The sequence below is a fragment of the Lates calcarifer genome, linkage group LG2 (genome assembly GCF_001640805.2).
Source record: "Lates calcarifer isolate ASB-BC8 linkage group LG2, TLL_Latcal_v3, whole genome shotgun sequence".
Classification (NCBI taxonomy): domain Eukaryota; kingdom Metazoa; phylum Chordata; class Actinopteri; family Centropomidae; genus Lates; species Lates calcarifer.
This window is the reverse complement of record NC_066834.1, coordinates 27,970,813-27,984,823: the sequence shown is the minus strand read 5'-3', so window position 1 is coordinate 27,984,823 and position 14,011 is coordinate 27,970,813. Positions and strand designations below refer to the sequence as shown.

At 43.1% G+C, this 14,011-nt stretch overlaps 1 protein-coding gene across 2 annotated transcripts in view; it reads right to left on the bottom strand.

Annotated features, from left to right (window-relative positions):
* The window catches only part of mafa (v-maf avian musculoaponeurotic fibrosarcoma oncogene homolog a (paralog a)), a 78,955-nt gene that overhangs the window by 57,344 nt on the left and 7,600 nt on the right, over positions 1-14,011 (bottom strand). The window contains exons 2-3 of one of the 2 annotated variants that reach the window (XM_018667994.2): positions 11,708-11,773; positions 529-1,384 (exon numbers count right to left, since the gene is read on the bottom strand). In XM_018667994.2, coding sequence (XP_018523510.1) covers positions 11,746-11,773 — 28 coding nt within the window. In that variant the 3' untranslated portion in view covers positions 529-1,384; positions 11,708-11,745. Of the gene's footprint in view, positions 1-528; positions 1,385-11,707; positions 11,774-14,011 lie in introns of those variants that run through there. The other variant, XM_018667993.2, reaches the window with a different exon arrangement.

Here is a 14,011-nt window from a genome sequence, read left to right as displayed (position 1 = left end):
CTATTCTGCAAAAGTGCTGACTCAGCACAGTGCGTCCTACAATAGAGAGCTGCTGTGGCGTGACACAGTATGTCACTGACCCTAAAAGACTGCTGTTTCCTTTTTTAGACTTTCCCATTTTAGATTAGATCGACAGTGAGCACCCACACCTAATTTAAAATAATTTCACCTGCCTGTTTTTTCCCACCAAATTTACACACAGTTAAAAAAAAAAAACCAAAACAAATAAACATGTATGCATATTCTGGCATTTTTACCGTTCTTCAGTATCTGACCATAAGCAGTGACAGGAAATATGAGGGGAGAAAAATGGGGGTGATATGCAGCATAGGTGACATCATGGTTACATGCCATTGCATATCAAACTATTGGCTCGTATGACACCACTCAATTTTTCTAACGCCTTACATATTTCTCATAAAAGATATAAGGTGAGAAAGATAGACGTTTGTCATGAAAGGAGACTATATGTGTGGGTCTATATGAAAAAAAAAACAAAAAAAAAAACACAGAAGGAGCAAGCCACTCTTGTCAGTATCATACAAGGTTGTTTCACCTCACAACTTATTTATTAAATATTTCAACAGGAGCCAATTTCCCGTTAAGTGTCATTACAGTGTTTCTGCACACACGTACGCCTGCAAAGTGCCACAATTAATTGGACTTCATTTCCGGGAGATAATTTCCGACTGTTAGGCAGGCTGTAAAAGCACATCACCATGCACATAATTACATAGGAAGGCAGGAGCAGCCTGCAGAATTTATCTTCCACCCCAAATATGAGAGGCTGGTGAGTGGGTCTCTGCTATAGCCTTTGAAGAGGCATTTATGTCTGTGTGGTAACGGGCTGTAAATGAGCTAGCACTGTCACATTACTGAGATGAGGCTTCATTTAGGTTTAAACTCACTGAGTCGGGGCTTCCATATCTCTGACTCCCTCAAAATATTTAGCGAATGAATAAATTACAGAGATGCTGAATTAAATTATATCGCCCAGGTGGACAAATGAATTAAAAAAACAATACAGTACAGGAACAATAAATGAGAATAGCAAAAACCAACATGAATTAACTCCAAATTAACTCTGTATACTGTGCCAGGTCTCCAGCTGTCTCATGTAGCTGAAAGCAGAAACCTGTGTCTTGGGTAATTGAGCTCCCCTCTGCCAGAGTTATCATTTTGCTTATTATGCAGAGATATGTAACACAGCAAAGCAGCTAGACTCTCTTTAGTTGGCTCAGAAGTGAAACCTCCCCTTTACTGCAAGGTTTTGAAATGTGCAACACGAAAGACAAGATGGGGGACGTGTGGAGGACAGGGGGCCGCCAAGTGACACAGCAGGGGTCTTTTGTTAAAGGTCTTTCCAGTCAGAGTTGGTGGAAAACTGGAAGAGAACAGACAGATGAGAGAAGGAGTGTTGACTTAAAAAGGAAATTAAATGATTCGTGGAAGTCTATGAGGTGGATGAAGCAGTGGTAGGTTGTTAACATGGAAAAATCTAGTCTGTGTGTGTGCATGTGCCTGTATGGCTGAGTGTGTGTGTGTGAGTGAGACAGAAGGTTCCGGGGCTGCTGTGTGCAGTACCGGCTGGCAGGGTGGCTGTCAGAATGGCCCTGTTTCCTGTGTCAGCTCTAAAATAGGTCCAAACACAGCAGAGATGCACGACACACTCTGGCTATTTACAGCACTCACACAGTGTGTGTGCAGGATGCTGCCAAGTGTATGGAACCAGACGCTCTCTGTGTTGTACTGTATCTGCTCACAGACTGGAAAAAAAGTACTCTACTTTAAATAACATACGATATGACAAGGCAAAGAGATGTTGCAAGAAAAATTGTTTTAAAATGGATGACACAGACTGTTCATATTCTTTTGTGGAATGTTTTACTTAACACAATAAATGAGTGTGTGTGTGAGTCAGTGTGCGCATGCCCTTGACCCCTCCATATGTAGGTGTTGTGAGAGTATCATCTATGGTAAGGGCGCAGCGCCCTGCTTATGTCATTGCACCCACCTCCTGTTCACTGAAACGTGGCCCTCTGTCCATGACAACAACCGGCAAACCTCCCAAATGACGCAGACATGCTGCTACCTTGCCACTTAACTCTGAGCATGCACAAGAAAACTTTCCATTGCACACTACAGGTAAACAAGATACTCAGCCTAGTGCATAGTGCTAGATTTTCCATGTGGTCCATTTATGGTTACAGGTTTTCATCCCAACCCAGGTTGGTTTTTAACAACGGACACCTAATTTAATCTCATCAGACAGAAAGAGCTAGTTCTCTATTTTCTCACTTTTTTTTCCTACACTTCTTCCATCTCACAGACAATCACACTTCTAACGGTGGTACTTTTGAGCCATGTGTTAATAACAGCAGCAGGCCACTGGTTCACACATGACACAACGCTCAGAAGCCAGGTTACCTGACACACTGTCTCATTACCCAACACACACATACACACTCATCCATAACTGCCGCTGACCATTTCCTGCCACAATTGTTTATGCAGCAGAAAGCGTGTAGTCAGTTGTCACATCGCATCAGCTACCAAGAACAGTGTCAACAGTTTGACCACAATTCTACTACACACCATACATGAGGAACTGAGCAGTTGTCTCAAATGAGCTTCATGTATCTCAGTGGGGATACTCAGGTTATCCGTCTGTGCACTACAATGTTGTCTGTGCACTACCATGTTGAAATCCTTATCTGCTTGCTACCTTAAGACTTTTCTTGTTAATGGAGGCACACGTTAACAAACAAGGATGACTCAAGTCAGGTTCGACACAGGCTCAAGTTAAATTGTCAAGATACACATTTGACAGTGCCGTTTTGCAGCCCCATCCGCCCCCGCTGTTCCCAAGCAACACAACCATGACTTGATCAATCCGTCCGTATCAAACATGTTTAAATATCTGCAGGTAGCTTCACCTATTGTGTAACTGTGACCATTTACACTTTAGCAGTGTTTGCCATTGCATGCTGCCTGCTACCTGAATGTCGTGAGCTTTACCTGCAGCTATTTTTAGTTTAGCAAGTAACCCCCGTAAATAGAGACTACATAACATTAGGTTTCGGTCCTTGTTTGGTTTTGCTTCGCCGCTCGCCCACACTTTCTCAAGTGTGCGCTCACTCTCCTCTCTGTTTCTTCTTCTTAGTGTATTTTAATCAAAATTTCCATCCCTAGTTTCAATTAGGAAGCCAAACGCTTAACGATTACTTCTCGGTTGAGGTGAGAAATGGAGAGAGACGACACCTGTAAACCCAAACATACATGGTTTTTGAAAATGCATTCTACGCTCTATGAAAAAAACTACATGCACACATTTTCCCCAGAATAGACAGGGAAACGCACAAGAAACATGACAAGCTCACAGTTGAGCCGGTGCTCACTTTCAGATGTGGCTGCTGCCCTTTCAGAGTCTTGGTACTCCCTGTTGGCCCACCTGCGCGTTCATGTTCATGTGTGTGAGTGCGTGTGTGTTAGTGCAACTGTAACTGCTTATGCAGGAGGAAGAGTTGCAAGTGACAGGAATTGAGTGGAGAGGAGGCGGCCATATGGTAGCAGCTATCAGTGTACACTGTGTCAGTTTTCAGTCACGGGGGCCTCTCACGCATTCCGGTTGAGGAGGAGGAGGAGGAGGAGGAGAAGGAGGAGGAGGAGACTTATCTGGAAATTGATAAGACGGCTCAGGCCTTTCTCAAATTATACTGAAATTATTTTAATTGCCAGTGAGAGCAGCAGAGCTTTGAATTTTATCTCCTCGTTTCTCTTTGCCTGCATCAGTTTCTTTGTCTCTCACTATCCTTCCCCATATGGTTCCTCTTCCCTCCTGACTCACTTCACCTCATTGTCTATCAAGTTTTCTCCAAAATATCTTTTCAAACACATGCACCCGTCAACCCCCCATCTGTGGCTGTTGAGAAGGGAGTGTGACTGCTTATTTTTGTCAGTGTTTTGTATGTGTGTGTGTGTGTGTGTGTACCTGTGTGTGTGTGGAGCGTGTTAAAAAAGAGAGCTCATAGGGTCAGTGTTTAACACCCAGGCCCTATATGACCAGGCTTTGAACCAGAAAAGTGGACCAAGAAATCCTGTCTTAGTCAATTTGTGTATGTGTGTGTCTGTGTGTGTGCATGTGTCTTGTGTGCACTTGTGCTCCGTGAACCAGAGAACTCAGGTCAGATGCCTCCAGTGTTGGGCTTAAAGCTGCTTTGAATGGGCCAGGCTGTGCTCATCTTCTGTCTAATCTTCCTGCTCTGGTGAGTGTAGGGAGGAGGAGAAAAAATCCATAGTCTTTTCATCCTCCTGTGACCACTGTGCCTGTGAGACAGCAGCCGTGGGAATGGAGATGGATACAGGCAGCCCTGCCTCTGACCTCCCTCTATACTCCAACACAAGGGTGGAGATAAACAGGGCCACAAGGATCGCTAACATCTTTCTTTCTCAGGCGCACACAGAAGCATACACACACACTCATAGTGACACACACACACACACAACAGCACAGACATCTCATTAAGGCAATAGTAGGTGAATGTTGCAACAGCAGTGTGCCACTGGGAGAGAGGTCTATTAGGGATACTATCAAGAGACGGGGGAAGGAAATGAGAGTCAGTGTGCTGGTCCTGTGTGCATCTAATTCTGGTATGACATATGTGTTTGATGTATGTCTAATTTTGACCCAGGGGATCTGGCCAAGGAGCCAGTTGTATACTTGGCTGAATCATTATGATAATGTAGTGACTGGAGAGTTTAGAAAAACTAGAAAGAATTCCTACAATAAACGTCTACCCACCCCAAAGTGTGAGTGTGTGTTAGAGGGAAAGTGACTCATTCACATGCGATTGTGTGTATGTGTCTAAAAGTGAGAGAGACAACAAAAACAGACGGCCTGAGAGTGTGTGTATAGCAGGCAGTTCATCCTAAATTACTCTTCCCTCCTCTCTGTTTCCTGGGGATTTTGGAGTGATACTCCCCTCTTGCTCCCTCGCTCCCTCAGCTGTCAAAACCCGTCACCACAACTATTCCACTTCAGCCGCAGGGACGGAGAGAAAGCTTTGTCCCTCTCCATCACGCTCCTTTCACATCCTTCTCACTAATGGCAGTTGTGGCATACTGGGTTGTATATTGAGAATGCATTTGCTTGTATCCTTACTTTTTTACTTTTTCTTTTTTTTAAACCATGACCTATTGGTTTAAGGACACAACAGGAAACTAACGATGTTTTAGTTTTTGTTAACAAGAGTCTTATACTACAGAATGTTAAACAGCCATTCTTTTGGTCATGGCTTGTATCCATAGAGATGCATGTGTCTTATTATGGTTTGTCAGGGGTCATTAGTGTAATCCAAGCAGACAGAAGTTTATACTGAGAAAAGCGCACCATAGCTTTTTTTTTTTTTTTAAATATCTATATGCAGCCACTTCCGATAATGTCATCCTACACTGCTCTCCGCTCCTCGCAACCAGAGACTATCAGCTGTGAACTCATCGCTCTCCTTTAATGGCCAGGTCGTGTAGAAGAAAAATGAGGAAGAAGAAAAAAAAAAGTAAGAGCACTGCAGACCATTGAAGATGTTGTGTAGTTTCAATAGGGAGGCTGTAGAAGTGTGTGTGTGTGAGGGGGGAAACATAGTTTCCTTGGTTTGGAGAAAGAGCGAGTCAACCAGAACTGTGGGTCTATCTTGATTTCTGTTTCTGTCTCTCCCACAACATTCTTTCCCAGGGGTCTCACACCCTTCCCCACCAAAAAAAGATGGTCTGGCTTGTCGTGTCTTCATGACAGTACAGAGTGGTGACATGCAGAAGTGTGCTGCTCCCCAGCATCCATGCTTTAAGGCCCAGTCACTACATTGTGTCTACAGAAAACTCTTCTCTGTCAGGTCTCTGAGGCCTTGTGCTCTCCAAGGGTGACACTACCCAAACTCTGTAATTATAGAACGCAAAAAGCATTCTTCAGCCTGGTTAACCAGAACTATGAGAGAGAGGGACAAATATTTACTCCCCCCCCCACCCCTTCCCTCTGTTCCTCCTCCTTTAACGCGCCCCCACCCCAATAATTTAACAGTAAGAGCAACTCAGCCTTGTAAACACAATAGTTATGTCTGCGCTCATGGAGCCATGAAGCAGACATACAGGCTCCACTACCCCTGCAGCTACTAATACAGGCTTCTCTCCTCTCCTCTCCTCTCCTTTCCTCTCCTCACTCCATCCTCTATACATATGCTACCACACCATAAAGCAAATGTTTAGGTGCCTTGACATTCAGCCTTCAGGATACTTTATTTATTTATAGATTAAAATTTCAGCAGTGTACATGTTGTATCAGTGATAGATTTTAATTTTTCTCTGTAACTGACACAGTGTCTTTCACAATGTCTGGAAAAGGAAAAAACTCAATAGAGCTATAACTTTGTTTTTTATCTTTCTTCTCTATCAATATTTATTCTCACATACTGTATATTTAGTCCACAGAGACTGCAACAGACCCTCTGGGAATCCACTGACTGCCAAAGTTGTCAAACAACAGCAGTTGGCACAAATAATGGCTGAGATACTGAAATAAAGCACAGTGCAGCACTTACGCTGGGTCCTACATGCTTCTCTCTATGAAGTTATTCCCTCTTGTCTGTATAAACTAAAGTTCCAGTCATTTTCTAATTTAAAGGTCAAAGGGCAATCCTTTTACTTTGAAGAACAAAATACCTTCTCTATTATACAGTGAAATATTCAATTTCATCACAGTAACACATTTGTGTTGTACACTGATTCAGTGGGAGAATCCTGTGAAGCTGAAATCAGTAAATGAGTGAGATGTCGGCAATACACCGGCAAATTAAGGAAGTGTATGTCTTAATAAAATCTGTATGTATATTAATATGATACCAAATATTGTTTTAATTGTTGGAACCAAGGGAAACATAAGCCTTGTAGTGCGTGTGTGTCTCAGACATGTATTAATAGGATACTCCACCAGATTGTTTGTCTTAACACTTCGTAAACAGTGTGATGATATTTCAGGCTTTAATTTGTGTGTCTGTGCATGCATTATGGTGATACCAGATTCCTAACTCATTTTAATTAAATACATAAAATAGAGAATAACAACTTTTGGTGCAAATGTTCCTGTCTGACGGCAAAAAAAAAGAAAGAAGAGAAAATGGTATTGTCTCAAAGGCTATTTGTGTTTGATGTTAACGTGCAAGTGCAATGCATTAAGCCTGGAATGTAAGTAATGTGCACTTAGACATAGAGTACCAGCCACCCTGTGTGGACAGCATCGTTTAATGTGTAGCCATAACTCTGTTAGGCTGCTGCTTCTCATCGCCTCTCTTTCACCCCATGTCTTCTCTATCTCCCTTCCTATTGTCACTCTCTGTATACATTTCTTAAATGGTGCACTAGTGTGAAAGATGAAAGATGAGAAAGGACGCTGCAGGTCTCTCCAGAGCTATTTACTTTGTACTGTTCTGTCTCCCTCTGGTCCTGTTTGTCTGAGCGAAGCTAGATACTGAAAATGCTCCTGAAACATTTGATACGATGCAGTGTGATGCTGGACGTCTTTTACTCGTGCTGTAAAAAAAATAAATAAAATACTGAGACATGTTGTGACTAAAGAGTGGAGCTGAACTCTATCAGTGTAAATGCAGGCCTGGCCTCCACAGAGGACCTGCACCCCGGGTGAATGACTGTGAGAGTTGCTGTATGGCAGGATGAAGTGTGTTCATTTCCTTATTTATTGACTCACTTGCTTTTCTCTGAGTGTTTGAAATTAATAACAGCCAGCAGAAATCAGACAGAGGGATGAAAATCAGCACTTTCCCTGCAGTGAAGCCATTCATCAAGCTAACGAGGGGGAGAATAGGAGTGGAGGAGGCGAGGAGGGGAAAAGTGACGTTTGGAGAGGGAGCAGAGAGAGCGGGAGAGAAGCAGGTGCAGTATGAGTCGGGGGGAGGGAGGGAGGAAGGGGGGGAGGGAAAGTGACGTCGGGAACAGAGGCGAGGGGAAGGAGGCTAAGTTTGTTTGTGAGGAGAAGGAGGAGAGTCATTTGGAGGATAGCAGAGCAGACAGAGGAGGAGGAGCTGTGTCACTCTAAAAACAGGGGTAGAGATAGAAAGAAAGACAAGTTTGACATTGGAATATAAATAGAGAGGGAGGAGAGAAACAGAGGCAGTTTCCTCTGGACTGAATGACTGAGGGATTGGCACAGAAATCAAGGCAGTACAGAAACAAACAATGATGTGTTTATATGTCTTTAAGTCTTTGCTAATTGCTAACGAGTGGCTTTGTAGACTTTAATAACATCTATGGCCATAATGACTGGGTTCTTTAGACCTCTGCAAGTGGCATCTGGTCTCCACAATCAGCAAACTACCAGCTCTAACAGTAATGCTGCCTCGTGATGATGAGGACTGAGGCAGATACAATACAGAGCTCTTATTCACTGTCCCCAACAGCAGTATTTTACACCCCTTCCTTTCACTGATGGGTGATGATGGGCCTGCCCTCTCCCAAAAGCCTTCGCCCTTGCAATGACTTGGTCCCATGCTGCTCCGCCTCCCCGACAGTCCACCAGAGACCCAACAGTATCTCACACCCAGAGTAGGGCTGACTAAGCACTTACCGCTGAGCCTCTCTTCTCAGAGCGGGAGAGGAGTGCCATGCTGAGAACTCTGCCACAGGAAAATAATTAGCAAAGTGGAGCTCTGCCCAAACACACTGGGCTAAATCTAGTACCACTTCACATACAAATGCAGCCATAAATCTTTTTTCTTTCTTTCTTGTTTGCTTTCTTTCTTGCTTTCGTTTTCCTTTTCTTTCTCTGGAAAGTATCATCCTCACAATCAGGTGTAAAAGTTTAGTTTCTTGTTTAGGTTTTATGTTTATGCATACATATTTGAGTGTAATCATTTGTAGTACGTACCCTGTAGGAAAAATGTAGAGTAACTCCAATGAATGTGGCTACCACTAAGTATATACAGTCTGGTATATACAAACAAGCATAAAGCTGGTTTGCACTCTGGCCTCTGTCTGAGTCAGTCCAAGCTGAGAAACTGGTGCTTGGTACCTCGTAGTGACGCAAACTGCACCCATCTCACTGTACATGGATATCAGTATTTTTAACTTTAAAGTTAGACCACAGTGTCTTTGGTCACCAAGGATAAATATAGTCAGCTCCTCCTGAGCAGTCTCCAGTTTCTCACTCCTTTCCGAGAGGCAGGTGGAGCGGAGAGGGCGAGGAGGAGGAGGAGGAGGAGGAGGAGGGATAACACCCAGTCTTGAATAAATCATCCCTTGACTTTTGACCCATATGGAGCAGGAGGTTGTTTTTGTACTTCTGCTCTGCCACCCCACCACCCCCCCTTCTCTCTCCAGCCTCTACACCCCTCCTCTATCTCATTCATTTTCTCCTCCACATGACAGGTCAATCTGGATCGATTTCATCTGCCCTCAATGACTGAGACCAACATCCTGGCACCCAGAAATAGAGCTCTGTGTGATAGAGGAGCCTCCGACAAACCGTTACTGTTAGCATGCAGCTCTGAGAAGTGTAGCGTGTGAGAGGATGGACGCGCAAAAGTGTTTTGAAAACATTCAATTTACTCTACAAGATGAACTATGTTGATAGAAGGGGGCAGTTGTGAAGATGGGAACTGGATCGTTATGAATAGTTGCAGTGTGTGGGTGACACTGTTTCAGCAGCCGTCACCCAAAACACCCCGCTATGTGCCAGTCACATGGTTGGTGGCCTTGCCTACCTGTTACAGTGTGCTTAAGTGATCACACACACACACACATGTGCACATGCACTCAAAAACACACACAAACACACGCCATCCTGCTTCCCCAATCTATATTTGCACTCCCCTCTCTCTTTCTCACCGTCTCTCACACACACTTACAGTGCATATACACACACCTGGCGTTTTATCTTTGTCAGCATATTCTGGGTGCTTCAGATCCCTGCTGGGCTCTGAACTCCAGTGTCTCTTTGCATGGCGAACCCCTGAGGTGTGCCTGCCTTCCAAACACACACACACAACAGTCGCAGGTGAGACACACCAGCAGTCTCATACAGCGTTAACCTCTCTTTATCTCCTCGCCAACTCGCACATCTCACAGAGTAAATACATTTGTGCCATGCAAAATCTTTTTCTTTAGCAGCGGTGGGGTAGAACCGTGGTGACACAGTGTCCTGGTGGTGTCTACGTTGTCCAGGCCAGAGTCAGGACACTCTTTCCCCAGGCAAGGACACCGAGACCTGGCTCTCCGTCTCCATCACTCAGCCTGTCCTCCTGGAGCTACGTGGCCAGACTGCTCATCGCCCCACCCCACCCCACCCCACACCCCCTCGTCCTCATATGCATGGATTTGCATAAAACAAAGACATGGCTCAGCCTGCCACGTCTGCCATGGCTGAAACTGCTAAGAACGGGATCGACCAGACCACGCCACACGCAAGCCCCTTCCGAGCTCGGCTGGCAGGCTGTCAGAGCGCAACATCACTACAGCGCAGCGACATGGCAAGGGGAACTGAGATTTACGAGGCCGACTAAGATAGACACCCTCATGGTTTTCCACTTTCATTCGTTTAACATCCGTTCCCTTGGCATTGTTTATATTCTACACCCCTTAGCAGTGAGCAGAGGGCACCTAATTCACAGTGATGACGTGGGAGGAGAATCAGAGCACTTAAAACACTTCATCTAAAGATGATTTGTCCTTGTCTTCCCTGATGGCTTTTGTCCTGCTTCCCCTCCTGAAGTTAAGTGGAGCTGGAGAAAGGCCAGCCACTGATCCCACACCCCACTTAGACACAATCAAGTAAATAACACTGGGTATAAATACATGTACACACAAACACACATGCACACACGCATATTCTACTCCACCAAGGTGGGCAGTCATGAATACGAGCTCGAACCTTCTCTCATTCCTATGTGTCACGACTGAGCACATCACAGAGGTTTTGCTATGGAAGAATCAGCGAAACCATTACAAGAACAATTGGGTTTGCAATATACATTTGCCCACGTTCCTCTCTGTTTCTGTGAATTGATTTCAGAACCAGAAGCTTATTCTTCACTCTGCCTCCCTCCTGTTGTCCGGAGACGCTCAGCCTTCTCTCTCTGCCTTTTTCACACAAAATCTGAACATGTAATTTACATTTGAATGCTATAATCTGCTCGTTGCCCTGTTGATCCAGGACAACTGAAAACTTCTGTGTCGTGTGTGTGTATGTGTGTGTTTTTTCTTTGTGGATTTGAATAAGGTGGGGAAACGCATACGGTATTTGGCAAAGTTATGGAATTGGGAGATAGGGAGAGATGTGATGGAGTAAGAGATATAGAGAAGGTGTATGCTCTTTAGCATTTGAATAGGAATTGACACTTTGGTACATTATGTACAGTATCTGTTACAGAAGCTTTACAGACATGTGCAGTATGCTATAAAATGCTCAGTACTATTTGTAGTGACTATATCCTGTCTCTGTTTAGTCTAACGAATAATTAATATGAATTTCAGTGTGTGGCAATATAACAGGAATGACATGACCAGTAATAATAGTGTATTATTCTTGATGTTCAATGTATGGCTGTGTTTTACAAATCTGACTTTACTCACTGTTATGAAGTTGACATTACAGGGGAAAAACAAAAACACAGAAATGCTTAAAGAGATCAAGTAAGCAGTGTTTTACCTCAGGAAGCCAAGGGCACGGAGGAATGGGGCTTGAAATCACAGATGGAGGAATTTTCTCGATGACCTAAAGGAGCAGATAAGATTGGACAAAACGCATCAGAATGGATAAACCAATATCAACATTAATACCAATGGTGTCTTCTTCTCTCCCTCCTCTGTTTCTTCTCTATTGTATGTCACTCTCAGCCACCCTGTCAGACGCACACTCACACACATACACACACACACACGCAGACGCACACAAACAATCACAAAGAAACAAGTAAGATCCATTCCTAGCGAAATTCACTCTCACCTTGTCTGTCTGGTGAAATACAGTACATGTATCATAGTAAGCGTTTGATGCGGAGGGAAATGTAAAAATTTGCATGCAAATAGATTCTACAGGCAGAACCCATGCATCAAAACACTGTAACCACAAGAGACAAAACTAAAATATCTAAGCATACAGTGTGTGCTGTTGCACAGAAAAGGCTAAATAGTTTTTGCCAAGGTCCTTTATTCCTGCTCATTTCATTAAATTACACAATTAATTGTTCTAAAAGGGAGAGAATTTATCGCACAGACAAATAAAAAGTGGAGGATGGTAATGTTTGCCCTCCCTACTATCTCATGAGCGACACTCTCATAAGCACCCAACCTTTAAAACACACACAAGTAAGCATGTTGCTCAGGGCAGGTCCAAATAGAGTTATTCATATTCCCTGTAAAAGCTGCTACACAGTGAAAACATTAACTTAGCTCTTAGCCTCCTGTGCACAGATGCCAAGCAGGGTCCCTTTAAAACGCTGTGGAAAATGACAGTTGTGGAAATACTTTGCCCGTACACTGCAGTGAAGGAAATTTTAAATCATTGGATTTTCAAATAAATGCCACATAACTCAGCTCTACTGAGTATACAGAACTGCAGGAAAACAGAGGTGATGCAGCACGATGATATTTGTACCGCAGCAGTTTAAAAAAAAAAAAAAAGTCATTGCATCTGCATAGAAGCTTTCATCAGTGTGACATATCTTGGTTTTGAAGAGGATTTTAAAAAGATGTTAACTGTGCTGAAAAAGCGAGAGTTTGTGTTGAAGAAAAAGAAAGTTGAAGGTTGCCTCTTCACTAAGAAATATTAGAGAGTAGACGTGGGTGCCTATCATCTGAAATATATGGAAATGTCTAGTTCATGTTGTAAGGTTAGCTTTACTTCTCCTGTCATTCTCTAACACTCATTATACAGTTGAGTCCACTTAAGATGCTAAAGAAGAGGGCATACAAAAAACACTCTATTAAAATTCCAAATTTAAAAAAACTCTTGCTGAATATTGATTATTGTTTTTCCATCAATGACTAAGTCGTCGTTGGATCGGCCTCTTGTGTGTCTACATTTAATGAATAGCATGCTTTAATACTTATATCTGTGGAAAAAGTGAACTTACATTACTACTAAAACCCTAAAAGGCAATCCACTTCTTGAGAGAAACTGTTTGAGCCATATATGAGCCATATATGTTTTTTTTTTTTTTTTGAGATATAAAACTGTATGCCATTTTCAAAGACAATAATCCCTCTTTTATTTTTTTTCCCCTCTGTCACCTTTTGTGTAATGGGACTTGCTGGGAGATGGTGTTGCATTTATTTAAGTCACAGGCTCTTGGTTTGGGTCCATTTACAGACATATAAAATTACCCCAGCAAGTCCCGACCACCTCATTACCAACATAACCTGCAGCCAGTCTTTCAAGGACAACTCTCTAATGACACACTGCGTATCCGCTTAATGTCTATTTGGAGCACGTAGTGACTTTCTGCCACAAAAAAGAAAGGAATGTATAGAAAGAAAGAGCAAAACATACTCTGATAAAATACGCATCTTAACTGATCCCTGATGTCCGTTAATTTCTGAAGAAGTGACTGTTTCTGTACTGTGCCTCTCATATACACTGTGAAGTGAGAGGAGTTTTTTTGTCTGTATCTACTGTGAATCTGGACAGACTATTTGCAGATGTGGCCGCCACCTGGTTGTGCTGAGACACCTGACTACTGTTACTGTTAACTCTCTGCATATCCAGTATATCCTCTATCAGCATTACTGCTTTTCAGAACCAAATTCATAAATAGTCAGAAGTTTTATAATTTGTCACTGAGAAAAAATGACATTACAAAACTCAAACCTTATGTGATGCTTAGACTGAAAATAAATTACTTCCATGATTTCTATAAGTATGAGAAATATTTGTTAAAATATGAGGCAACGGTGGCCCTGCTATGGGCTTGAAACAACATTTGGATTATGACCCTAACAACTATGGAAAGGA